We start from the raw sequence: 27,953 nt of genomic DNA, 5'->3' as shown, positions 1-27,953 counted from the left end.
TGAACAAAATATTCAAGTGTTAGGGCATGTATATAAAAAAGGGGGGTTGCCTAAGTTAAGTGGGTTAAGTGGGTGAAGCCTCTGCCTTCAGCTCAGGTCAAGATCCCAGGGTCCTGGGATTGAGCCCCGCATTGGGCTCTCTGCTCATCAGGGAGCATGCTCCCCCCGCCACCCCCTCCCCGGCCTGCCTCTCTGCCTACTTGTGATCTCTCTCTGTATCTGTCAAATATATAAATTTTTTAAAAAGAGGGGGACAGGTCACAGAGTATAGGTCACAGATGTGGTTGTCATACATTTTTATTTTGATCGAAACTGTGATTTTTGCACTGGTGCTAAACACACATAATGTTTGGTGTGATTTAGGTTTCACAGTTTACATAGCTGATTGTTTCACCATTTGCATAATTAAAATATCATGCGCTTTTGTCAGATATAAGATTATACATTTTCCTCTACCCCATGGCTCTGTTTTCATAGCTGATACAGTCAAACTCAATATGAACCAAACACAGTTTTATTAACAGTAGCTGTCATTTTCATATGTAAACATTATAGGTAAAATTTCCTAGGAATTGTAAATAAGTTTAAAAAAAACCCCAAATCTTAAACAAAAAATCTAAACAAAAGCCTCTTATTTCTTATTTGTTGGCTTTTGTTGTTGACTAATTGTTGACTAGAATAGTCTCTCCTTTAGTAGAAGTGATTAACTAATGAATGACAGCTTGCTTACTTAGTATGAGTTACTTGCATCCTTTGTTTTACTGTTCCTTTTCTTGCTGATTTTCTTGGCATCTTTGGATGCTTTCCAATTTATTAGGAATTGTCTTTCCATATTTTTAATTTCTTTGCCATCGAGAAATTCTAGAGAAAAAATAAATATGTTAAAAAATACCGTATATATATTTCTGGTTTAAGACACATGAACTTAAATTACACCAGAGGCTGAAATAAATATCTTATAAAAATATCCTATTTATACAACTTATTTGTTTTTGTTGAGTTTTTACTTATTTTTAATTATTTTTTTCTGATTTCAAAGAGAATGAATGCCTATTATAAACAACTGAAACATGGTGAGAAAAAACATAAAAAGACTCTAATTACTATCCATGACTCTCCTTAACTATCACCAACAAAGATAATCATTGTAAACAATTTGATATATGGTTTCCTTTCTAGGGCCACATGTAAATTTTAATTTTTAAAAACAAAAATGTCATATTCAATAAAATTTAGATATTATCTATTCATTTACATACTATGGTTATTATTCTTTTTTTTTTTTTTTAAAGATTTTATTTATTTATTTGACAGAGAGAAATCACAAGTAGGCGGAGAGGCAGGCAGAGAGAGAGAGAGGGAAGCAGGCTCCCTGCTGAGCAGAGAGCCCGATGCGGGACTCGATCCCAGGACTCTGAGATCATGACCTGAGCCGAAGGCAGCGGCTTAACCCACTGAGCCACCCAGGCGCCCTATGGTTATTATTCTTGAGAAAAAGAAAAACATATTTTATGTTAAGATGAACAAGAAATTTTGTACATTTAGCATGGTATTTTAAAAGCACATACATTAATAATGCTTATTATATCCCAGGCTTAACCAGCTGAGCCACCCAGGCACTGCTATTACTTCCTAGGACATAGGATATGATAGGGACAATCCACAAAACTGGCCTCTTGGTTCTATGAAGATTTCAGCTATGTTTACATTTTGTTCCTCTGAAAGAGTTTTAAAAAGTTGAGCATCTTAAATTACAAAAAATTTAATTTTTATATACTGCAAGATATTTGGAAAATACAAAAAAATGAGAAAAGAAAAAAATTAATATTGCCTGTGTTCTACAACAAAAATAATCACTAAAACCCACTATCAGTGTATTTTTAACATTTTTTTTTGTTTTTTATGTATGTGTATATATTATATAAGGTTGGGATTCTCTATTTACATAGTATTACGTCCTAATTTTTTTTATTGTATTATAGTCATTTTACCATGTCTTTCTTTAAACACATTTTTTAATGGTTGATAGTATTCCATTGTATATGTATATATACTATAAAATATCAAACTATTCCCTTATAGGACATTTTGTATTATATGTAATTACATGAATACATCTGGCCTTCATTTAATAAAAAGACTATCTCTTTCTAACAAAATTTGCTATATAGTAGTTTTTTAAGGTAATTACATATTTTTCTTTCATTATCCATGCAATGTCTTCTATTGAATCCCAGAATGTGAAAAGGAAGTAGTAAAAATTTTTAAAATCATGTTCTTACAGGGAAAGTGACAGTATCCTGATTCTGATTGCATTACTGAAAATATTTTTTTTAAGATTTTATTCATTTATTTGATGAAGAAAGAGATCACAAGTAGGTAGAATAGCAGGCAGAGAGAAGGGGGGGAAGCAGGCTCCCTGCTAAGCAGAGAGCCCAATGCAGGGCACCATCCCAGGACCCTGAGACCGTGACCTGAGCCGAAGGCAGAGGCTTTAACCCACTGAACCACCTAGGTGCCCTGCACTACTGAAAATATTAACATTGCTACTTAAATATGATCCATAATATTGTTAGATCCTAAGTACAAAATAAAGTGATGAAACTGGAAATATAAACTAGAACCATAAACTCCAGAAGTATAATTGTTTCCATATATTGTCCCATGTACTTATTGTAACTGAAATTGGTAATCTCCAAATTATAATGTAAGAAATTGGCTAAATATTCTATTATCAAACATCTTTGTACTTACAATTTTATATTAAAGGTCATTTTTTTATGCTTAGTCTTCCCAACCACTTGGATTTATTGCTATCTTTCCAGATTTGTTTTTATTAGTAATTGTATAATTTGTTAGTGTATTTTTGGGTGTTATATGTGTAAACTAATATATATTTTTAAAATATCTGTTATAGAGCTAAGGAATGAAAATCCAAATCTCTTACCATGATCCCTTTTTCCTCATGTTTATGATGCAGACAGAGCTGAGAAATGACTAGGACACTGTGCCTTAGTTAGTCTGATTTCTTCTTTTAGAAAATCATCATGTAGAGGTGGTTCAGGAGAGGAAGCCAGGTAATGGACATAAAATCAAAGACCTATGAGATTTGTTTTAATGAGTTGTTCTTTATTTTTTTATAAAGATTTTTATTTATTCATTTGACAGAGAGAGATCACAAGTAGGCAGAGAAGCAGGCAGAGTGAGAGAAGGGGGAAGCAGATTCCCCGCTGAGCAGAGAGCCCGATGCCGGACTCAATCCCAGGACCTTGAGATCATGACCTGAGCCAAAGGCAGAGGCTTTAACCCACTGAGCCACCCAGGCGCTTTTTAATTAAAACTATTAACTTTTTAATTTTAATGCCAACTTGTTAGCACATGGTGTTAGATTAATTTTAAGTGTACAATGTAATGATTCAACAATTGTATATATTACTCAGTGCTCATCATGATAAATAAGTACATTCTTTAATCCCTTTCACTTATTTCACCCATCCCTCCACCCATCTCCTTTCTGGTAACCATCAGTTTCTTCTCTGTAGTTAAGCGTTTGTTTTTTGGTTTGTTTCTCTCTCTCTCTCTCTCTTTTTTCCCCTCTTGCTTATTTGTTTTGTTTTTTTAATTCCATATATGAGTGAAGTGATATGGTATTTGCTTTCTCTGACTGACTTATTTTGCTTAGTATTACACCCTCGAGCTCCATCCATGTTGTTGCAAATGGCAAAAGTTCATTCTTTTTTGTGGCTGAGTAATATTCCATTGTATATATATACCACATCTTCTTTATCCATTTATCTATCAATGGACACTTGGGCTACTTTAATAATATGGCTATTGTAGATAATGCTGCAATAAACATAAGGGTGTATGTATCCCTTTGAATTAGTTTTTGTGTATTTTGGGGGAAATACCCAGAAGTGTGATTACTGGATCATAGTTCTTTTTCTAACTTTTTAATGAACTTCCAGATGGTATTCCACAGTGGCTGCCCCATTTGCTTTCCTACCAATAGTGCATGAGGGTTCTTTTTTCTCCACATCTCTGCCAACACTTGTTGTTTCTTGTTTTTTTTTTGTTTTTTGTTTTTTGGTTTTTGTTTTTAGCCATTCTGATAGGTGTGAGGTGATATCTTATTATAGGTCTGATTCATATTTCCCTGGTGATGAGCAATGTTGAGCATCTTTCATGTGTCTATTGGCCATCTGTATGTCTTCTTTGGAGGAATGTCTGTTCATGTCTTCTGCCCACTTTTTAATTGGATTATTTGTGGGTTTTTTGGTCTTGAATTGTATAAGTTCCTTATATATTTTGGATACTAATCCTTTTTTGGATATGTCATTTGCAAATATCTTCTACTCAGTAGATTATCTTTTAGTTTGTTTCCTTTGTTGTGCAGAAGCTTTTTTTAAAAAATATATGTAGTAGGAACATTTAACATGAGAACTACTTTGTAAATAAATTCTTAAGTGTACAATACATTATTTTTGACTATAGGTACAACTTTGTACAATAGACCTCTAGAGCTTATTCATGTAGCTTCACTGAAACTTCATACCCATTGACTAGTAACTCCCCATTTACCCCTTCCCCCAGCCTCTAGCAACTACCATTCTACTCTTTGATTCTATGAATGTGACTATTTTAGGTAGCTGATATAAGTGGAATCATGCAGTATTTGTCTTACTGTGACTGGCTTATTTTATTTAGCATAATGTCCTCAAGGTTCATTCATGTTGTCACATGTTGCAGAATTTCTGCTTTAAGGCTGAATTAAGTATTTTAGTGTATATGTATCTACCATCTTATCTTTATCCATTCATCTGTCAGTGGATAGTTAGATTGTTTCTGCATCTTGGCAATTGTGACTAGTGCTGCAGTGAACACAGGAGTGCTAATATCTCTTCAAAACCTTAATTTCAGTTCTTTTGAATGAATATACAGAACTGGGATTGCTAGATCATATAGTAATTTTATTCTTAAATTCTGATGCACTGTCATACTGTTTTTCAAAGTGGCTGCACCATTTGCATCCCCACCAGTACTGTACAAGTTTTAAATTTCTCTACATCCTCACCAACTCTTGTTGTCTTTTGGTTTTTTGATAATAGCCATCTGACAGGTGTGTGGTGATACCTCACTGTGGTTTTGATTTGCATTTCCCTGTTGATTAATGATATTGACCATTTTTAAAATATACCTTTTGGCCATTTGTAGGTCTTTGGAGATGTGCCTTTTTAAATCCCTAGCTCATTTTAAAATCTAGTTATTAGGTTTTCCTGTTGAGTTGTAGGAGTTCTGTATATGTTCTGGAGCTTAACCCCATATCAGATGTATAGTTTGCAAATATTTTCTCCCATTCTGTAGGTTGTCTTTTTACTCTGTTGATTATTTTCTCTACTGTGCATGAGCTTTTTAGTTTGATGTAGTAGTATAATTGTTTGTTTTTGTTTTTGTTGCCTGTGTTTTTTGGTGTCATGTCCATGAAATCACTTCCAAGACCAATGGCATGAAGGTTTCTCATGTGTTTTCTTCTAGTTTTATAGTTTCAGGTCTTCTGTTTAAGTCTATAATCTATTTTGAGTGGATTTCTTTTGCATGTGGATATCCAGTTTTCCCAACCACATTTGACTGTCCTTTCCCCACTGTGTATTCTTGGTACCTTGTGGAAAATCATTTGACCATTTATGAATGGATTTATTTTTAAGCTTTCTATTCTATTCTTTTTGTATATCTATCTTACGCCAGTACTATACTGTTGTGATTGTTGTATTTTGTCATATACTTTGAATTCAGGAAGTGTGATGCCTTGGTTGATTTGGCTATTTGTGGTCTTTTGTGGTTGCATATGAATTTAAGTGAAATTTTGTGAAATTTTCAATTCTGTGATAACACTACTAGGATTTTGATAGTGATTGTACGGAATTTGTTGATTGCTTTGGGTATTATGGAAATTTTAACAGTATTAAATTTTCTAGTTCGTGAACATAAGATGTCTTTCCATTCATTTGTTAATTTCTTTCATTAGTGTCTTGTGGTTTTCAGTATACAGTTCTTTTTTTTTTTTTCTTACCTTACTAGTTAAATTTATTTTTAGGTATTTTACTTTTTTGTGCTATTGTTTTCTTAATTCACTTTTCTGATGGTTTGTTGTTACTGTGTCAATATGGCTTTAAAGATTGGTTTTGGCAATTGTTAATGGTCACACTAGATTATGAAGAAATTAATAAGGATTATTGAGAAAATCAACTGACAGTGTAATTTTTTAAATTATAAACTTTAAGGCACATTTTATTGTTTTGTAGAATTTCATTGGAGAAGTTAAAAATAAATTAACTTAATTGTCTCCGAAGGAGAAAGAATTTTTAAAACATATTAAGGTGAAAGAAATTATGTTTAGAATAGGTTCAGTTTTTGGGTGAGGGCTGGTGTTGAATTTTATGAACACTTCAGTATTAATAAGGTATTTTTGTGTCCTTGCTATTAATACTGCAAATATGCAAAATACTGGAATCCTTACCCTGGATCTGGTTCTACCCTTTAAAGCCAGCCAGGCTTAAATAGAGGAAAATAAATGCTGCCTGTCCACTTTACAGATTTCAGATCTTGAAAAATTCACATTGCCCACACAGCATCATCATTTGTGGGTATACTGCCAGTTCAGAAAGTCCCATTCTTTTAAACGATTTCCAACAATTCATATTCATGCATCCCTTAATGAGTTGTTCTTAACACAAAATTTGTTTTCACTCAGGCTAAGTAAACCAAATGTGTGGCTTGTCATTCTGTTTGGTGAGGACTGGGTTATTTACAAAACATGTCTTTCCTCAGTCTTTACTGGGACACATCAAACCAAGTCTTCAATTCATTTTTGTTTTTGGTTTTTCATTTAGGAAAAAAAAGCACATGAAAATAAGACAAGTTCTAGGGGTGCCTGGGTGGCTCAGTTGGTTGCAAACATCTGCCTTGGGCTCAGGTCATAATCCCAGGATCCTGGGACTGAGCCCCATGTTGGGCTTCCTGCTCACCAGGGATCCTGCTTCTCCCTCTCCTGTCTGTTCTGTCTCTCTCAAATTAAAAAACAAAACAAAACAAAACAAAACAAAAAACTTAAAAAAAAAAGATTAAAAAAAAGAAAGAAAAGACAAGCTAGAACCAAAGAGGAAAGACTGAAAGGACATATACTAAAGTGTTAACAGCAGATTTATGATGGGATTATGAATGACATTAATATTCTTTTCTTATTTTCTGCATTTTTATAAGAAATGTGTATTAATTTTAGGGGTGACTAGCTTGCTTAGTTGGTAGAACCTGTGGCTCTTGATCTCAGGATTGTAAGTTCAAGCCCCACATTGGGTATGGAACCTACTTAAAATTAAAAAAAAAGGAAATGTGTATTAATTTCATAATCGCAAAATATGTTTAGGAACTTTTTTTTTTTGACTAAATCCTATTTATTTGGGAATCAGTACCTTCTCTTCACATCCTTTACTTCTTTATCTACAGTACTATATAATGAGAAGTGTTCCCAGAAATGGTTCCATGAACATAGGAAGGTCCTTAAGCATTTAACATTAGTTGTATTTACTCTGCTTCCTAAGGAAAGTAGACTAATAGAATTGTGTGCGGTGAGCAGGAAGGGAAGGAGATGGAGAGTTGGGGGAATGTGCATTATTATAGATTCATTTGCACAAGTTACAGAAATTACTCATGACTCTTCTCCTGGTGTATTTTCTGTTTCCTTCCTTTGGCTGGTGGGGTAAAGTGTGCTGGGCAGGGTGTGATCCTTGAATATGTATTTGAAAAATATTTGAAAAATACATATTTTTATGTATTTTTTTTAAAAAATCTTAGATTTTTGTGATATACCCTTTGTCAACCCTTTTCTCCCCCAAGAGAACCACAGCATAACATCATGATCAATCAAGGTTTACTACAGCTATGAGCTTTGAAATGGTTTTGCCATGCATTAGTTTTTTATACCCAAGTATAGCATGTATAGCATGTCACAGAAGTTCAGATATAGGAAACTCTTTCATGAATCTCCTTTGTGAGAAGGCAGTGCTTGTCTCTTTAATGTTGTGTAACTTGGTCCCTAGTGAAGAGCTGTGGTCTAGTACTCTCAGTATAGTGCATAATCAGGCTGTTGTTATTTCTAAGGATCTCATAAAGGACTCCCTACCTTGCTCCCCTTTCAAATGAAAGGAACCTGTATGTTCTTAGGGCAATTGTCAAGCTATGAATACTTTGATTAATTTTTATCTACAGATCCAAGAACTGAAGAGTCTTTTGGGATCTTCAGAGGATTTGTGCCAATGAGAATCTGACAAAAGGTCAGCAAGTTCTACACATTTTTCAAGAAAGGGTATGTGGTGCCTTAATTATTTCTGAACAACAGATTATTTTTCATGTTTTATTTCTCAATTTTAAATTTGCTTTTACTTAAAATATTGAACTTAATATTGTCCTTTCATAGATTCTGATATCATATTTATATTTTTCAAGGCTTGATATTAAATTAACTAACAAGTTAACCAATTCTCTTTCTCTAGGAAATTATATTAATGTAATATAAATGTATACCCAGTGATTTGGACACCAGTATCAGTCTGTCTCTGTATTTAGGTTTGAGACAAACAGGATTTCCATTTAGATCCATTCTCCACAGCTTCATCAACTTGTTCAGTAAAAATTCCAGATCCTATAATTAGAGAAGGAAAAGCAAGACATGAGTATTTCATAATCATCAATATTTCTTTCATACCAGTTAACTGTTTTTAAAGGTAATCACTGCTCTTCTAGCTAATTACTGTTTTTCTAGGTACTTAGAAGGTGTACCATAAATCTTTTTTGAATAAAATGGTCTTTACTACTAATTGATCTTGTATACATCTAGGGGAATATCTTTAGAATAAGGTGGTGAGAATTACAAAGCTAATGAAAATTCTGAAGAATAGCAACAGGCAAACACCTATGATTCTTCCATTTATTCTCCTCAAGTCAAGAGCAAAATTATAGGATATAAAGGAAAATTTTAGAAAATACAAAGTATAGATTAATTCATACATGTTCTTACTTGCAAAGCTGAAAGTAATTGGCAATGCATTGCTTGGTATTTTTATTCCTGGTATCATTTCTTCACCTTCAAAGCTTAATATCTACTTAATCTATTTGTGCCTTCTATCTCATTCTTTGCTTGATCCATGTTTCTTGTTACTTAGATATTTCCTTTTTCCATTTTTGGAAAACTTTTTTTTTTTTTTAAAGATTTTATTTATTTATTTGACAGAGAGAGATCACAAGTAGGCAGAGAGGCAGGCAGAGAGAGAGAGAGGAGGAAGCAGGCTCCCTGCCGAGCAGCGAGCCTGATGCGGGACTCGATCCCAGGACCCTGAGATCATGACCTGAGCCGAAGGCAGCGGCTTAACCCACTGAGCCGAAAACTTTTTTTGATAAGACTGCATTTATTCTTTAGATTTCAGAAAATAATTTTTTTGTGTTTAGTTTTGGCTTTTTGGGGGTGGGTGGGAGAGAGAATCTTGAGCAGTCTCCATACCTAGTGCAGAGCTCAGTGCCGGACTTGATCTCACAACTCTGAGTTCATGACCTGAGCCTAAAGTCAAGAGTTGGACACTTAACCGGCTGAGCCACCAGTTGTAGGCACCCCAGAAAATATTTATTTATTCATTTATTTATTTATTTATTTATTTTACTATGAGTGCTGACAACAGTTCCCTTCCACATACTAAAAATCCCTACAATGAGCACCTAGCTGGCTCAGTTAGTGGAGCATATGACTCTTGATCTCAGGGGAGTGAGTTCAAGCCCCATGTTGGATGTAGAAGTTACATGGGGGAAAAATATCCCCACAGAACTCTTCCATATCATGGAAGTAACAAATTTGGAACATCCAGGAATATGCCTCTATCTACATGAAGGAATGGTATTTTAGGGGAATAGTTATAAGGACAGCTGGGTGGGTATCTAGTACCCACTGCAGAGCACCTGGTAGTTCTCTTCATCTTTTTGAGACCAATGTCTTCTTATATAAAATGGTAAAAATATTTCCGGTTCTACCTACTTCATTATTCAACAAAATACATATTGAATCATGGGCTAAGTTCTGTACTAGACTCTGAGGTATCCAAAACAGTAATTTGTGAAAAAAATATAGGGGTTTTAAAAAAAATAGACAAACCGAATCTTCCTGGCCCTGCTGTTTACTGTATGACCTTAGGCAAGTCTATGTTCTCACTTATAAAGTGTGAAAGTTAGGATTAGTTCTCACATATAAATAAAGTGCCTGGAACAAAGCAGGTAACTAATAAATATGTTAATTTTCTTTTTGCCTGTCCTACCACCCCTTAGCTAATAACTTTCTCTTAATTTTGATTAAGAGTGTAAAAATTGTTGTTAGGAAGAATAAGCTTCTGACTCACTGACTAGTAGTTGATTTCTTACAAGAAAGCTGTCTTCAAAAGTTGTAACTTCATCTTTCAGTCTTGGGCCCTGGATTATTTCCTCTCCACAGCATTTGTTCAATAGCATTTGATACAGCCATGATTATTTTATGTGAGAGTTTCACACAAGTATTTCTCTTAGTCTAAGACCTCTAAGGAAGGAATTGTGCATTGAATTTTTGTAGTGTTGAATATGATGCCATCACCCAAAAGTTGAGTAATAATAATAAGAAAACTTAAAATGTATATAGATAAAAAGAATCCTGTAGAGTTTTGTTAATTATTCCTCAGTTGATAAATGACCCGCGACATACTCCCTCCAGTGTGTGTTTATTTAAGACTAAACTAATCCTGTGCTGAAATATGATTACCCTTTGGATACGCTCTGGTAGTTCATTGCCTTCCTGTCTTTAATAAAATGCTTTTGCTTTCCTGCCCTTCAATGTTACTAAAGGGAGCAGACAGTTTTCTGGACAGTCTCTGTTTGATAAATGATCATGTCAGGCTATCACTTAGAGGAGTGCTGCAAAATACCGAGGAACTGATTCTATTTCCCATGCAGGGCTGGTGCCCAACCTCCTATGTAGGCGCCTGCAGTAACTGGTAGTGCTTGCTCTACAGTTAATGATGGCCATTGATGAACCTGTATTTGACCAGCATGCTCCAATCTTTATTGGAAATGTCTGGTCCAACTGTCCTAACTAAATCTAAAGACAGCCATTTGTCATCCCCCTGACTGCTTGTCATCATCTGCCTGGGAAAATCTATAATTTTTGGCTTGTTTCTGACTAAACTGTGGAGTGAATAAATTTATCTTTGGGTTACTCTGCTTGTCAGGATCAATATTGAGCAGAGGTTGAATAAATTAGAAACTGGAAAAACATGACAGGCCATAGTGGTTTGTTCATTTGTGTCTTATAAATCAAATATTTAGTTTAGCTGAGAGGCAGGCACATCAAATTTTTTATTTCCACCATTCATTCTGAAGATGCTTTACTTCATGATAAATGGCCATCAGAAAACCAATGAAGTAAATCACTAATATATCTGACTGAGGTGAACTTTTCAGATCATTTTATTGATTTAGCAAACTTTGCAGACATAAACACGGCAGGTAAAGATTTTTTTAATATAACTTCTTTCAAATTTTTATACATTTTTGCAACCATAATGTTTACTTAATATGTCATCAAGGTATATAATATTGGCCTTAGTGAAGTTCATGGCTCATCAACTACTTATAGAAATGAAAGTTTTATTGTAAATGGTCAGTGAAGTTTTAATATTTTAATAGATTAATGAATACTTATTTAAAGGAGTTATAGGAAAGAATGCAAAGGAGTGTTAACCAAAAGTAAATGTCATTTAAACTAGAATCCTCTGAATTTAAACTATGGAGTATTGTTTGGCCTAAAACCTCTCTTTATTTTCCTCAGTGGTTGACTTTGCTGTGTACTGGGGAGAACTAGGTCATTGCCCACAGAGTATTCTCAGTTTTCGGTCTTTGGTCTCACACTTCTTCCATTACTCTTTCCTATTTTTGTCAACAAAGGAAGAGTCCCATTTTTTTTTTCTTTCCAAATTAATCAGTCCTCTTGATATTTTCCATTCTCTAGGCCTTTTCTTCTTGGGGTATTCTTCCTTTTGCATTTATATTTCTAATCTTGCTCTCCTTTCATCCTGTCTCTTAAACTTACTATCACTACACTTCTTAAAAGAGTAGTACAACAGGGTTTATCAAACTTTTATGTGCTTAAGAATCACCTAGGGATCTCATTTATTAAATGCAGGTCCTGATATGTTTGATCTGGAACAGAAGCTGAGATTCTGCATTTTTGGTGCTGATGCTGCTGGTCTTAGGACAACATTTGGAGTTACAAGGGTCTAGGCCACTGACTGTGCTTCCTCAATCACTGGGCACCCCTGCAGCCTGCTCCTCCTGAACAGGCACTGCTATCCTTATTACTGAGCCATACGTTACCATCTCAGACTTTCTCAGTTCCCTTGAAGCATCTTTTCTTACTGACTGCTCTCTAATGGTATTTTTGCAGGCTCCCTGGATCCTGAATTAATCTCTGACTCTACAAGTAACAAACTTCTGACCATAGAAATCCCTGGTATATAAACAAGCTGTTCTATAAAAGTTGCTTTTGAGACTGGAGAAATCATTTCATAAAAAAGAGCTATACCCAGTGGACTGTTACCTGAAATGACCCATGGAAACAACCTATTTAATTGAGAAAAAGCCCAAAGAATAGCTGTGCAGCGACAATGTTATAAAGCCTCTCCAAGGACATTGTCCCTGTGGCAGATGTTCAGGGATCAATTCACTTGCTTCCTTTTCTAGAATCTACATTTATTTATTTCAAACTTGTTTTTCTTCCCTGGACCACAGCAGACTGTAAAATCATGGCTAGAAAAACAATTGTCTAATACACCATGATCTCCATTTATGTGTATACCCTTTACAGAAAAAGAATAGCCACATTGATGAAAATAATAAAACATCTGTTACACTGAGGAAGGAGGGGTCATCTGTACATGACAGGAAGAACCATATTTTATGGGAAACTACATTGGGCATTTCACCAAATACTCTTCCTCCCATATCTAGATAATATCATTCATGATGGCCATTTAAGTGATCACATAACCAACATCTTAAAGACACCCATATTCTTCTGTCCATGGGCTCTGGCTTTATATATCCAATTGTCTATTTAATATTTTGTCCAGAAGACTACAAAGGCACCTCAAACTCTATTTTTTTTAAGATTTTATTTATTCATCTGAGAGAGATCACAAGTAGGCAGAGAGGCAGGCAGGCAGAGAGAGAGAGAGAGGAGGAAGCAGGCTCCCTGCTGAGCAGAGAGCCCGATGCGGGACTCGATCCCAGGACCCTGAGATCATGACCTGAGCCGAAGGCAGCAGCTTAACCCACTGAGCCACCCAGGCGCCCCCACCTCAAACTCTATATGACCAAAACTCATCATCTTCTCCCTCTCCACTGAACCTGATTTTTGAGTTCGTGTTGTGCAAGGCAGAAGCCAGAGAATCATTCTTGACCTCTCCTTCTTCGATGCTCTGTATATCTAACTCACCACCAAGTTCTGTACACTTGATTTCCAAACAGCTCTCCAGAGCGTCTACTTACTTCATCTCTACTCCAGCTCTATTCAAGTTTCTACCATGTCTCACTTCTTAACTAGTCTGGCCTCTTCCAAGCTATTCTCCACACTGTAGCTATGCTGGTCTTTTCAAAATGCTACTCTTTGGGGGCACCTGGGTGGCTCAGTAGGTTAAGTCTCTGCCTTTGATCTCAGAATCCTGGGATCAAGCCCCACATCGAGCTCTCTGCTCAACAGGGAGTCTGCTTCCCCCCTCTCTCAGCTTGACTGCTTACTTGTGATCTCTCTGTGTCAAATAAATAATAAAATCTTAAAAGAAAGTGCTACTTTATTACTACTTTACCCCCTGCTCAAACACCTTCAGTGATTCAGCAGTGTTCTTAGATTAAAGACAAAACTCTCTATCATGACCTATGTGGCCCATCTACCCATCAGCCTCTATATGTAGTGTGCTCCACCTTCACTCTCTCTGCTTTCTGTTCTCATCTTGGCCAAACTCTCATCTGCTCTGGGGCCTTTGTACATGCTATTCTTTACCTGGTAAACCCTTCTATTCTCTCAGAACCCAGTTTAGCAATCCCTTCCTGAGGGAAGCTTTCACTGAGCTCTGTAACTAAGGCAAATCCCCCTGTTTGGAGGTTCTCAGAGTCACATATATTTTCTTTGTAGTATTTGCCAGAGGTGCAGTTTTACATTTATTTTTAGGTGATTATGTGCTTATTGTTTTTCTTTCTCTAAAGGTTGAGAGCTCTTTGAGGCCAGGGATTATATCTACCTTTTGTTCACTATTGTCTCCCCCATAGCAAGCACTGCCAGATGGTAGGTGTTTTGAATGAATGGATAAGAAGACATGAATGAATGCATGCATGAATCAATGGATCTGACATTAGAAGGACAGGACAGAAATTATAAAGGATAACTTACATAAAGCCACTTTGAAAAATTTGCTGATGAGAGAGGCCACAGACGTAGAAAGAAGAAAAGACTGGATTTCTTCTCTGTTATTCTGTTAACTCCTCTACTCCTCTGCCACCCTTCCCCCTCCTCCCTCCACCTCCCTTGCCCCAAATCTTTGCCCTGGACCATTTTTGAACTAAGGAATAGGAGAAATGAGGGCAGGGTTAGAGGATCTTGGAAGGAGGAGTTTTGGCAGCTGTGGGTCTGTAGAAGGGAGAAGAAAGGGAAAATCCCAAATAGGAGGAAGCTTCTTCCAGGTCTGTATCCTGTGCCTCCACCTCTACCGTAGCCACTCCCCTGTGGCCCTAGTATCCACAGAAGGCTAGGGCATGGGCATCATTTGAGAATAACTATTTTTGCCAGTGATCAAATTTTTTTTCTTTTTCCTTTTCTTATTCCTTCCAGAGAGCTCAAAGACTTTAAGTTGCCCTGCCAGAATTTTTGTTGTGGTTATATCTTTTCCTTTTAATTTTTCTTAACTATCTTTCTCATTGCTCAAACCTGAATCTTAATTGGAAGAGTTGAAGTTATTTAACTATCCTTAGGGATAGTTATTTTTCTTTTTTTCACATTTCATGTATTTTTTTGTTAGCTGTGTACAAGGAACCTATGGATGTCCATATAAAAGCAGTTGCTCTAAGTGCTAAGAGCCTTGGGTAATTGTAGGGATTTTGTTAGGAGTCTCTAATGATATCTACTTCTTTTTCCCCATGGCACAAAGCTGTCTGTTGTTGAAGACTTTGAGGAAGGATGTCAACGACCTTATGTGTGGCACATTGAGCTTTCTTTCCCATGGCGCAGGGTTTGATGTCTGCAGCTTTAGGGCAGCTTCAGTCAGTGAGTATAAAGAATGGAAAAATAAAAGCAAAAAAAAAAAAATGGAGATACTGACCCCAATAATACATTCCAAGAAACAAGTTAATATTCTGTAGCTAAACTTCAACATGTCCTTTTACTAAGTCATTAGAAGTTGATTTGAAATGGACCACAAAGAGTATGTTTTATTTTTTAATTGTTATTATCATTTTTAATTTAAATTTAAGTAAGTTAACAATAGTGTAGTACTGGTTTCAGGAGTTTAGTAATGTATCATTTAGATGTAACACCCAGTGCTCATCCTCCCAAGTGCCCTCCTAATGCCCATCACCCATTTAGCCCATGCAGCCACCCACCTCTCCTCCAGCAACCCTCAGTTTGTTCTCTAGACTTAAAAGTCTCTTATGGTTTGCCTCCCTCTCTGTTTTAAATCTTATTTTATTTTTCCTTCCCTTCCCCTGTGTTCATCTTGTTTTGTTTCTTAAATTCCACATGAGTAAAATCATACATTTGTCTTTCTCTGACTAGTTTTACTTAGTGAAATACACTCAAATTCTATCCATGTTGTTGCAAATAGCAATTGCATTCTTTTTCATCTCTGATTAATATTCCATTGTGTACATATACCACATCTTCTTTATCCATTCATCAGTTGATGGACCTTTGGTCTCCTTCCATAATTTGGCTGTTGTTGATTGTCATCTACCAATGTTGGGTAGTTCTGTTTTTAACATTTTGAAAGAGGAACCTCCATACTGTTTTCCAGAGGGGCTATACCATGTTGCATTTCCACCAACAACACAAGAGCACATTTTAAATGAACCCTGGTCAAGTCTATATTCACTCTTCCAAGAAGATATTCAGGGCACTTTAAATTGCTTGTCTTTTTTGCTAGAAGTAAAAGAACTTGAAATTTATCCTTACTTCCTGGGTATCTTCTCTTTATGGGAGGAAAAAGCAACTTTTGTCATAGTCCAACCTCTGGAACTTGCTGAATGGTTTATATTCGTTCTTCAGATGGTTGAATATTTTTTATTTTCTGATTATTCATTCATTCTGTAATCACACAGTAGGTGCCTGTTATGGGCCAGGCACTCACTGGGCTGAACTCTAGGGAATTCTGAAATAACAAAAATTCCTCGCTCTTAAATGCTCTCGGTCTAATGAGAGATATGGTGATATATGATAACAGAATTCTGTTAACAAGGTATTCCTTACCAGTCATTCACTCATTTTTAAATTGGATTTTTTAAAATCAAAGCAATGCAATCAACACTGTTAAAAAGTAAGATCATGGGGTGTCTGGGTGGCTCAGTGGGTTAAGCCTCTGCCTCTGGCTCAGGTCATGATCTCAGGGTCCTGGGATCGAGACCCGCATCGGGCTCTCTGCTCAGCAGGGAGCCTGTTTCCCCCTCTCTCTCTGCCTGTGGCTCTGCCTACTTGTGATCTCTCTCTCTCTCTGTCAAATAAATAAATAAAATCTTTAAATAAAAAAAAGACTGTAAGGTTTATAACAAAACTTAAAGAGAAACTGAGGACTTATAAAAAACCACTTTCAGTTTCTACAGCTATTCCTACACATACTAACCTCTACATTACTAAAGAACAGCTGTTATTTATTGATTTTTAAATCTTAGATAATTATCTACTGAATTCCTCCTATGGAACATGATGATATAATTCTTGTAAGTACCACTCCAAACCCTAATAAACTTCCCTTCCCCAATGCTGTCAATAGAGTTAAATTAAAATTGTTGATATGGTAGGGCACCTGGGTGGCTCAGTGGGTTAAGCTGCTGCCTTCGGCTCAGGTCATGATCTCAGGGTCCTGGGATCGAGTCCCGCATCGGGCTCTCTGCTCAGCGGGGAGCCTGCTTCCCTCTCTCTCTCTCTCTCTGCCTGCCTCTCCATCTACTTGTGATTTCTCTCTGTCAAATAAATAAATAAAATCTTAAAAAAAAAATTGTTGATATGGTTAGTATTTATTGATTATGTAATTAAGCCCACTTAAATGTTATTCAAAGTTAAATCACATAATATACTATGACTGTTTTTTATTTTCCCTGGAGTTAAATATTGGTTGATTATTTGCTTATTTTTATATGTATTTATCACCAATTCAGCCTTCTACAACCTGGGCTGGTAGACTATTCTAAGACTTCACTTCAGATTTCCTTCATATTCATTCTGGGAATTTCTTTTTACTTTCTCCTGCTTCCTAGATCCTATGTCTTCCCTTTTGCTAATTTTCTATCCTGGTTAGATGAAACTCATTCTTTAAGAGGTGCCTGAGAAAGGGACATGTTTTTTTGAGAGCTTGCATGTTCAAAGATATTTTATACCTCATAATTGATTGAAAATTAATGGAGTATATAATTCTAGGTTTAGAATATTTCTATCTCAAAATTTTGGAGGCATTTTTCTACTGTGTTCCAGATAAAAAAAGTCTGATGATTCTGATTCCATTTTGATTCTTTGTATTATTATCTTTTTTTTCTCTGTCAAATTCCTTGGGAACTCTTTACTCCTGGTGTCCTAAAAGCTTTTAAGGATGGACCTGGTTATGGATCATTTTCCATCCACTGTGCTGGCATTTGGGAGACTTGTTTCAATCTGGCAATTCATGTCCTTTGGTTTTGGAAATTTTTCCAATATTAGTTTAAGATTAACCTTATGGAGCTGTAATTTGCATAAAACAATATGCATCCATTAAAATACTAACTCCTATACATTCATATAACAGTCACTATAACCAAGACAAAATATTTTCATTATTCTGTAAGATTCACTCCTGGCCCATTCCAGTCAACCTTTTCGCATTCCTGTTCAGCAACTATTGATACAATTAGTACTGTGTACATTTGTTTTTACTTTTCAAGAGTTTCATATAAGTGAAGTCATACAGTATGTACTCTTTTTTGTCTACTTTATTTCACTCTGTATAATGTTTTCTAATTTGTCCATGCTGTTGTGTCCATCAATAACAATTCATTCATTCTTATTGTTGGGTGATGTTCTATGGTACAAAATATAGCTTTTCTTATCTATTTCCCATCTGAGGGCAACTTGGTTGTTTCTAAAATTACAAATAAAAGTATTATAAAGAATTTCATACAGATATTTGTGTGAACATGGGTTTCTATTTCGCTCAGATAAATACCTAAAAATGGGTTTGCTGAGTCATATTTATTTACATTAATAAAAAGTATATATTTAACTTTATAAGAAATTGTCAATTTTTCAAAGAGGTGTGCCTTTTAGATTTTCCTCAGCAATTAATGAGAAACCCAGTTGCTCCAAATCCAATCAAAAATTGGTATTAATGGGGTCAGAGGAGATAGTCCAAGATGGTGGAGGAATAGGAGACCTTAGTTTCATCTGATCCCAGGAATTCAGCTGAATAGCTATAAATCATCCAGCACACCTGTGAATGCAACTGGAGATCGAAGAAAAAGAATAGCTGCAACTTTGCAAATAGAAAAACAACCATTTTCTGCAATAATGACAAGACAGAAAATTCACCTCAAAAAAAGAGAACAAGGGACGCCTGGGTGGCTCAGTTGGTTAAGCAGCTGCCTTCGGCTCAGGTCATGATCCCAGCGTCCTGGGATCGAGTCCCACATCGGGCTCTTTGCTCGGCAGGGAGCCTGCTTCTCCCTCTGCCTCTGCCTGCCATTCTCTCTGCCTGTGCTCACTCTCTCTCCCTCTTTCTCTCTGATAAATAAATAAAATCTTAAAAAAAAAAAAAAAAGAGAACAAGAGGCAGGACTGACTGCCAGGGACCTAATTAGTATGGATAGGAACAAGATGTTAGAAGAACTAAAATCTAATCAAGTCAAAATAAAAAAGGCTATTAATGAGATGCAATAAAACTGGGGGCTCTAAACACTAGGATAAATGAGGTAGAAGAGAGAATTAGTGATATAGAAGACAAAAGGATGGAGAATAAAGACACTGAGAAAAAGAGAGATTAAGAACTATTGGATCACAAGGGGAGAATTTCAAGATAAGTGATACCATAAAGTGAAACAATTTTAGAATAATAGGGATCCCAGAAGAAGAGGGAAGGGGGAAGGGAGAGGTGCAGAAGGTATATTGGAGAAAATCATAGCAGAGAACTTCCCTAATCTGGGAAAGGAAGCAAGCGTTAAAGTCCAGAACACACAGAAAACCCCCTCAAAATCAATAAAAATAGATCAACACCTCGACATATGATAGTGAAACTTGCAAATCTCAGCGACAAAGAGGAAATCCTGAAAGCAGCTCGGGACAAGAGGTTCATAACCTATAAGGATAGAAACATTAGACTGGCAGCAGATGTACCGCAGAGACTTAGGAGGTCAGAAAGGACTGCCATGATATAGTCAGGTACTAAATGAGAAAAATATGCAGCCAAGAATATTTTATCCAACAAGGATGTCATTCAAAGCTTCAAGAAGAAGCTTCCAGGACAAACAGAAACTAAAAGAATTTGTGATCACTAAAAAGGTCCTTCAAGAAATGTTAAGAGGGATCCTTTAAGTGAAGAGTGAGCCCAAAAGTAACATAGACCAGAAAGGAACAGAGACAATATACAGAAACAGTGACTTGACATGTAATACAATGTAACTAAATTCACATCTTTGAGTATTTACTCTGAATGTTAATGGGTTAAATGCCCCAATCAAAAGACATAGGATATGAGATTGAATAAGAAAGCAAGACCCATCGATATGTTGTATGCAAGAGACTCATTTTAGACACAAAGACACCTTCAGATTGAAATTAAGAACATGGGAAACCATTTATTATGCTAATGGACATCAAAAGAAAGCATTGGTGGCCATCCCTTTTATCAGACTAATTAGGTTTTAAACCAAAATATGAGGAAGGACACTATATCATAATTAAAGCATCTATCCAACAAGGAGATCTAACAATTGTAAATAGTTATGCCCCTAACATGGGAGCAGCCGGTTATATAAGCCAATTAGTAACAAAACTAAAGAAATACATTGATAACAATACAATAGTAGTAGGGGATTGTAACACCTCCCTCACTGCACTGAACAGATCATCTAAGCAGAATGGAAAGGAAACAAGGGCCCTGAATGACACATTGGATCAAATGGACTTCACAGATATATTCAGATATATTCCATTCTAAAGCAAAAGAATACACATTCTTCTCAAGTCCACTTGGAACATTCTCTAGACTATATCACATATTAGGTCTCCAATCAGATCTCAACCAGTGCCAAAAGACCGAGATCATTCCCTGCATATTTTCAGACCACAGTGCTTTGAAACTGGAACTCAATCACAAGAGGAATTTGGAAAGAACTCAAATACATGGAGGCTAAAGAGCATCATACTAAAGAATGAATGGGTCAACCAGGAAATTGAAGAAGAATTTAAAGAGTTCGTGGAAACAAATGAAAATGAAAACACAACTGTTCAAAACCTTTGGAATGCAGAAAGGCAGTCCAAAGATGGAACAATATAACAATACAAGCCTTTCTCAAGAAACAAGTAAGATCTCAAATATACAACCTAACCTTACACTTAAAGGAGCTAGAGAAAGAACAGCAAATAAGGCCTAAACCCAGCAGGAGGAGAAAATTAATAAAGATCAGAGCAGATATCAATGAAATGGAAATCAAAAGAACAGTAAAACAGATCAAGGAAACTAAGAGCTGGTTCTTTGAAAGAATTAATAAGATTGATAAGCCCCTAACCAGACTTATCAAAAAGAAAAGAGAAAGGACCCAAATAAATAAAATCATGAATGAAAGAGGACAGATCATGACCAGCACCAAAGAAATACAAACAGTTATAAGAACATATTATGAGCAACTATATGCTAAAAAATGAGGCAATCTGAAAGAAATGGATGCATTCCTAAGGACCTATAAACTCAAAACCAAATGAAGAAGAAATAGAAAACCTGAACAGACCCGTAACCAGCAAGGAAATTAAAGCAGTAATCAAAAATCTCCCAACAAACAAGAGACCAGGGTTTCCTAGGGGGAATTCTACCAAACATTTAAAAAAGAATGAATATCTATTCTTCTGAAACATTTCAAAAAAAGAAATGGAAGGAGAACTTCCAAACTCTATAAGGCCAACGTTGCCTTGATCCCAAAACAAAAGACCTCACAAAAAATGAGAATTACAGACCAATATCCCTGATGATCATGGATGCCAAAATTCTTACCAAAATCCTAGTCAAGGGGTTCCAACGACCCATTAAGAGGAGTATTCATCATGACCAAGTGGGATTTAATTCCTGGGCTGCAAGGGTGGTTTAGCCTCCACAAATTAATCAATACGATACACTATATTAATAAAAGAAAGGATGAGAGCCATATGATCTCTCAATAGATGCAGAAAAAGCTTTTGACCAAGTAAAGTATCCTATTTTGATCAAAACTCTTCAGAGTGTAGGGATAGAGAGTATGTACCTCAGTATTATAAAAGCCATATGTCAAAAGAGCACAGCAAATGTCATTCTCAATGGGGAAAAATTGAGAGCTTTTCCGCTAAGGTCAGGAACATGGCAGGGATGTCCGCTGCCACCACTGTTGTTCAACATAGTACTAGAAGTCCTAGCCTCAGCAATCAGACAACAAAAAGAAATAAGTCCATCTAAATTGGCAAAGTCAAATTTCCACTCTTTGCAGATGACATATTCTCCATGAAAAACCCAAAAGACTCCACTCCAAAATGTTAGAACTCATAAAGGAATGTATGTAGGAATGCCACGTGGCAGGATATAAAATCAATGCTCAGAAATCAGTTGTATTTCTATACACTAACAATGAGACAGGAGAGAGAGAAATTAATGAGTCAATCCCATTAACAATTGTACTAAATCCACAAGATACCTAGGAAAAAAACTAATTAAAGAAGCAAAGTATTTGTACTTGAAAAACTACAGAACACTCATGAAAGAAATGGAAAGATGTTCAATGCTCATGGATTGGAAGAACAAATATCTTTAAAATGTCCATGCTACTTAGAACAGTCTATACTTTCAATGCAATCCCTATCAAAATACCATCAACTTTTTTTTCACAGAGCTGGGACAAAGAATCCTAAAATTTGTATGGAACCAGAAAAGACCACAGATAGCCACAGGAATGTTGAGAAAGAAAACCAAAGCTGGTGGCATCACAGTCCTGGACTTCAAGCTCTGTTACAAAGCTGTAATCATCAAGATGGTATAGTACTGGCAGAATAACAGACACGTAGATCAATGGAATAGAATAGAGAGCCCAGAAATAGACCCTGAACTCTATGCTCAACTAATCTTGGACAAAGCAGGAAAGAATATCTAATGGAAAATGTGCCTTCAACAAATGGTGTTGAGAAAATTGGACAGCCACATGTAGAAGAATGAAACTGGACAATTTTATTACACCATACAAAAAAAATAGACTCAAAATGGATGAAAGACCTAAATGTAGACAGGAATGAAGAAGAGAACACATGCAGCAGCCCCTGTGATTTTGGCTGCAGCAACTTCTTGCTAAACACATCTCAAAGGCAAGAGAAGCAAAGACAAAAGTGAACTATTGGGACTTCATCAAAATAAAAAGCTTCTGCACAACAAAGGAAACAGTCAGCATAACCAAAAGACAATGGACAGAATGCAGTGAGATATCAGATAAAGGGCTAGTATCCAAAATCAATAAAGAACTTATCAAACTCAACACCCAAAGAATAAGTAATCCAATAAAGAAATGCACAGAAGACATTAACTGACATATTTCCAAAGAAGATATACAAATGGCCAAGAGACACATGAAAAAAATGCTCAACGTCACTTGGCATCAAGGAAATACAAATCCAAACCACACTGAGATACCACTACATACCAGTCACAATGGCTACAATTAACCACCCAGGAAACGAAGATGTTGGTGAGGATGGAGAGAAAGGGGAACACTCCTACACTGTTAGTGAGAATGGAAGCTGGTGTAGCTACTCAGAAAAAGAGTATGGAGTTTCCTCAAGAAGTTAAAAATAGAGCTACCTTATGACCCAGCAATTGCACTACTAGGTATTTACCTCAAAGATTCAAATGTAGTGATCCAAAGGGATACCTGCATCCCAGTGTTTATAGCAGCAATGTTCACAGTAGCCAAACTATGGAAGGAGTCCAGATGTCCATCAACAGATGAATAGATAAAGAATATGTGATACATATATACAATGGAATGCTACTTAACCATCAAAAATTGAAATCTTGACATTTGCAATGATGTGGATGGAACTGGAGGGTATTACACTAAACAGAATAAGTCATTCAGAGAAAGACAATTATCATATGATTTCCTCATATGTGGAATTTAAGAAACAAAACAGGACCATAGGTCAAGAGAGAAAAATAAAAGATGAAATCAGAGAGGGGAAAAAAAAAACTGTAAGAGACTCAATCATAGGAAACAAACTGAGAGTTGCTGGAAGGGGGGGTGAGGGAATGGGGTAACTTGATGGTTGACATTAAGGAGGGCATGTGATGTAATGAGCACTGGGTATTATATAAGACTGATGAATCGCCGACCTCTACCTCTGAAACTAATAATATATTATGTTAATTAATTGAATTTAAAAAATGAAAAAACCCACAAAAATTGGTATTAATGGATAAGGAAGATGTGGTGTATATTTATATACAATAGAATATGACTCAATTCAATAAAAAAGAATAAAATCTTGCCATTTGCAACAACATGGATGGAGCTAGAGTGTATTATGCTAAGCGAAGTAAGTCAGAGAAAGACAAATACCGTATGCTTTCACTCATGTGGAATTTAAGAAACAAAGCAGACAAACATAAGGGAAGGGGGAAAAAAGGAGAGAAGGAAACACTCCCCCCCCTTTTTTTTTAGTTTAAGAGGTAGAATTTAGTGATTAATCAATTGCATATAATAGCCAGTACTCATTACATAAAGTGCCCTCCTTAATGCCCATCACCCTGTAAGAGACTCTTAATGATAGAGTACAAACTGAGGGTTGATGTAATGAGTTGGGTAGGTGATGGGCTAGAAGAGTGATCTGTATTAAAAAGGACACTTTTGTGATGAACACTGGGTGTTTTAAGTGATGAATCACTGAATCTGCTTCTGAAACCAATATTGCACTGCATGTTAATTAAAATTTAAATAAAAACTAAAAAAAAAAATGAGATTATCAGTGTCTTTAATTTTAGCCATTGTAGTTGAATCACACTTTGGTTTAAATTTACTTTTTCCTGATGAATGATGATCTCAGCATCTTTTCTTTAAAGATTTTATTTATTTATTTGACAGAGAGAGATCACAAGTAGGCAGAGAGGCAGGCAGAGAGAGAGAGAGGAAGAAGCAGGCTCCCTGCTGAGCAGAGAGCCCGATGCGGGACTTGATCCCAGGACCCTGAGACCATGACCTGAGCCAAAGGCAGTGGCTTAACCCACTGAGCCACCCAGGTGCCCTCAGCATCTTTTCTTGTATTAATTTACCATTAGTATATGTTCCTTTATAAAGTTTGTTGTAATCTTTAGCCCATTTTTAAATGTATTGCTCATCTTCTTATCATAGAGTTTCAAAAGTTCTTTATTTATTCTGGATAAAAATTGCTCATGACATGTATTATAGCTAATATTTTTTCTCCATCTGTGGTTTACCATTTCATTAAGGTCTTTCAAAGAATGGAAGTTTTTTTAAAAAAATAGATTTTGATGAATTCCAGTTTAAGGTTTTTTATGGCTCTTGCTTTTTGTATTCTTTGTGTTTGAGTTCTTTAAAGAACTTTGTCTAATCTATGTTTTTTTATCTAACGGTTTTATATCTTAGCAGTTAAATTTAGATATGATCTACTTTGAGTGAGTTTTGTATACAATATAAAGGGTGAAGGTTCACTTTTTCTATTTTGATATCCAGTGGTTCCACCAGCATTTATTGAAAAGTTAATCCTTCTCATTGAATTATCTTGGAACCTGTGTAAGAAAATCAGTTGAACACATGTGATTTCTTTATAAATCTTGATCTCTATGTCCATCCTATGTCACTAATGCACTGTCTTGATTATTGTAGCAATAAAGTAGTGAAATCAGGTAGAAAGAGTTCTTCAACATCATTCTTTCTACCAATATTATTTCAATATTTTAGGTCCTTTGCATTATCACATAAATTTTAGAATCAGCTTGTCAATTTCTTTTTTTTTTTAGATTTTTATTTATTATTTATTTGACAGGCAGAGATCACAAGTAGGCAGAGAGAGAGAGAGAGAGGTGGAAGTAGGCTCCCTGCTGACCAGAGAGCCCGATGTAGGGCTCGATCCCAGGACTCTGGGATCATGACCTGAGCTGAAGGCAGAGGCTTTAAGCCACTGAGCCACCCAGGAGCCCCTCAGCTTGTCAATTTCTTTAAAAAATTTTGCAGGGATTATGATTGGGATTATGTTGAATGTATAGATTAATTTAAAAAGAATTAGCATCTTAAGAATATAGTCTTCCAATCCATGAAAAATGGTATTTCTCTCCATTTATTTAGTTCTTCATTAATTTATTCCAACAGTATTTTGTAGTTTTTATATTGCACATATTTTAAGTTTATCCTTACGTATTGCATGTTTTTTGACATGAATGGTCGATGGCATTTTTAAAACAACTATTTTCCAGTTGTTTAATGCTAGTGTGTGAAAAATGATTTTTGCATGTTGACCTTATTTCCTGTGGCGTTGCTAAGTTTATTCTATAAGATCTAATATCTTTTGTAGATTTTTTATGATTCCTTATTTGTCAAATCATGTAGTCTGCAGGTAAAGATATTTTTATTTTTTTCTTTTCCAAACTTACTGTTTTTTCATTTTCTTGACTTATTGCATGGCCAGGACTTCTGCTATAAAGTAGAGCAAACATCCTTGCTTTATTCTCAGTCTCAAGGAGGAAAGCATTTATTCTTTCATAGGTATGATGCTATTTATAGATTTTACATGAATGCCAATTATCATGTTTAGTTCCCTTCAATTTATTCTTTGCTGAGAATTTTTAAAAAGATCAAAATGGGTGTTGAATTTTTAAAAATGTATTTGTTCCTCTGTTGAGATGATCATATTTCTCCTTTATTTTGTTTGGTGAATTACATTGATTCTTTTTAAGATTTTATTTGTCAGAGAGAGAGAGAGAGAGAGAGAGCATGAGCAGAGGGCAGGGGCAGAGGGAGAGGGAGAAGCAGGCTCCCTGTTGAGCAAGGCGCCTGATGTGCACCTCAGTTTTGGGACCCTGGGATCATGATCTGAGCAGAAGGCAGGCACTTAACTGACTGAGCCATCTAGGCATCCCAAATTATATTGATTTTTGTCAAACCAATATCAAACCAATCTTTCATTCTTTGGATAAATCTCACTTGATCATTATGGATTATCTTTTTATATATTGCTGGGTTTTATTTGTTAATATTTTGGCAGGGACTTGTGTTTCTGTGTTCATGAAAGATATTGTTTTCATCTATTTCATTCATTGTATTTTCTTTTCTTGTAAAGTTGGGAATAGGAGGATAACGTCAGCCTGATAATATGAGTTGAGAAGTATTTCCTGCTTATCTGTTTTCTAAAGGAGCTTGTGGAGGATTGGTATAATTTGGTTCTTAAGTGTATGATAGAGTGTATCAACAAAGCCATCTGCGTTTGGAGTTTTCTTTGTGGAAATGTTTAGAAGTATTTATTTAAAAGATGCAGAGCTAAAAAAAAAAAGATGCAGAGCTATATAGAATTTCTGTTTCTTCTAATTTGTGTATTTCAGGGGATTTACATTTTACCTAAGCTGTCAACTTTATTGGCATAAAGTTCATTACAACATTCCTTTATTATCTTTTTAACCATAGCAATGCATTTTTCATTTCTGATATTGGTAGTGTCTTCTCTCTTTGTTTTCTTATCAACTCACCTGGAATTGATTACTTTTTATTTTCAAAGAGTCAGCTTTTGGTTTGATTGATTTTTCTGTAATGAGTCTATAATTCTATATCAATTTCAGCTGTTACCATTATTATTTCCTTCTTTTGAACTGAATTTGCATTTACTTTTCTTGCTTCTTGAAGTCGCTAAGTTAGATAATTTTCCCTCTTTTATAACATAGGCATTCAAAGCTATAAATTTCCCTCTAAGCACTATGCTACTGCATCCCACAGATTTTCAGATTTTTTTCATTTTCACTCAGTTCAAATATTTTCTAATTTTCCTTATGATATTTTTCTTTGTCCCACATTTAAAAATGTGTTTTCAGGGGTGCCTGGGTAGCTCAGTTGGTTGTGTCCAACTCTTGTTTCAGCTCAGATCATGATCTTAGGGTCCTGAGATTGAGCCCCGTGTGAGCTCTGTGCTCAGTGCAGTGTTTGCTTGTCCCTCTCCCTTTGTTCCTTACCCTGCTTTCTCTCTCTCTCTCTAATAAATAAATAAAATCTTTTAAAAATAAAGGTGCATTTTAAAATCTTGAAGTACTTGGAGATTTTAAGCTCTTTCCTTTTTATTCCTAATTTAATTCCATTATGATTAAATAACGTACTCTGTAAAATTTCAGTTCCTTAAAGTTTTTGAAGCTTGCTTTATGGCTTAGCATAATAGACTATTT

At 35.6% G+C, this 27,953-nt stretch overlaps 1 protein-coding gene across 1 annotated transcript in view; it reads right to left on the bottom strand.

Annotated features, from left to right (window-relative positions):
• PPP1R42 (protein phosphatase 1 regulatory subunit 42) overlaps positions 1-27,953 on the bottom strand; it is a 53,164-nt gene that overhangs the window by 8,176 nt on the left and 17,035 nt on the right. The window contains exons 5-6 of the mRNA XM_044244471.1: positions 8,581-8,698; positions 731-861 (exon numbers count right to left, since the gene is read on the bottom strand). Coding sequence (XP_044100406.1) covers positions 731-861; positions 8,581-8,698 — 249 coding nt within the window. The remainder of the gene's footprint in view (positions 1-730; positions 862-8,580; positions 8,699-27,953) is intronic.

This window comes from Neovison vison, chromosome 4, assembly GCF_020171115.1.
Source record: "Neovison vison isolate M4711 chromosome 4, ASM_NN_V1, whole genome shotgun sequence".
Taxonomy (NCBI): domain Eukaryota; kingdom Metazoa; phylum Chordata; class Mammalia; order Carnivora; family Mustelidae; genus Neogale; species Neogale vison.
This window is presented reverse-complemented; position numbering and strand designations above follow the sequence as displayed.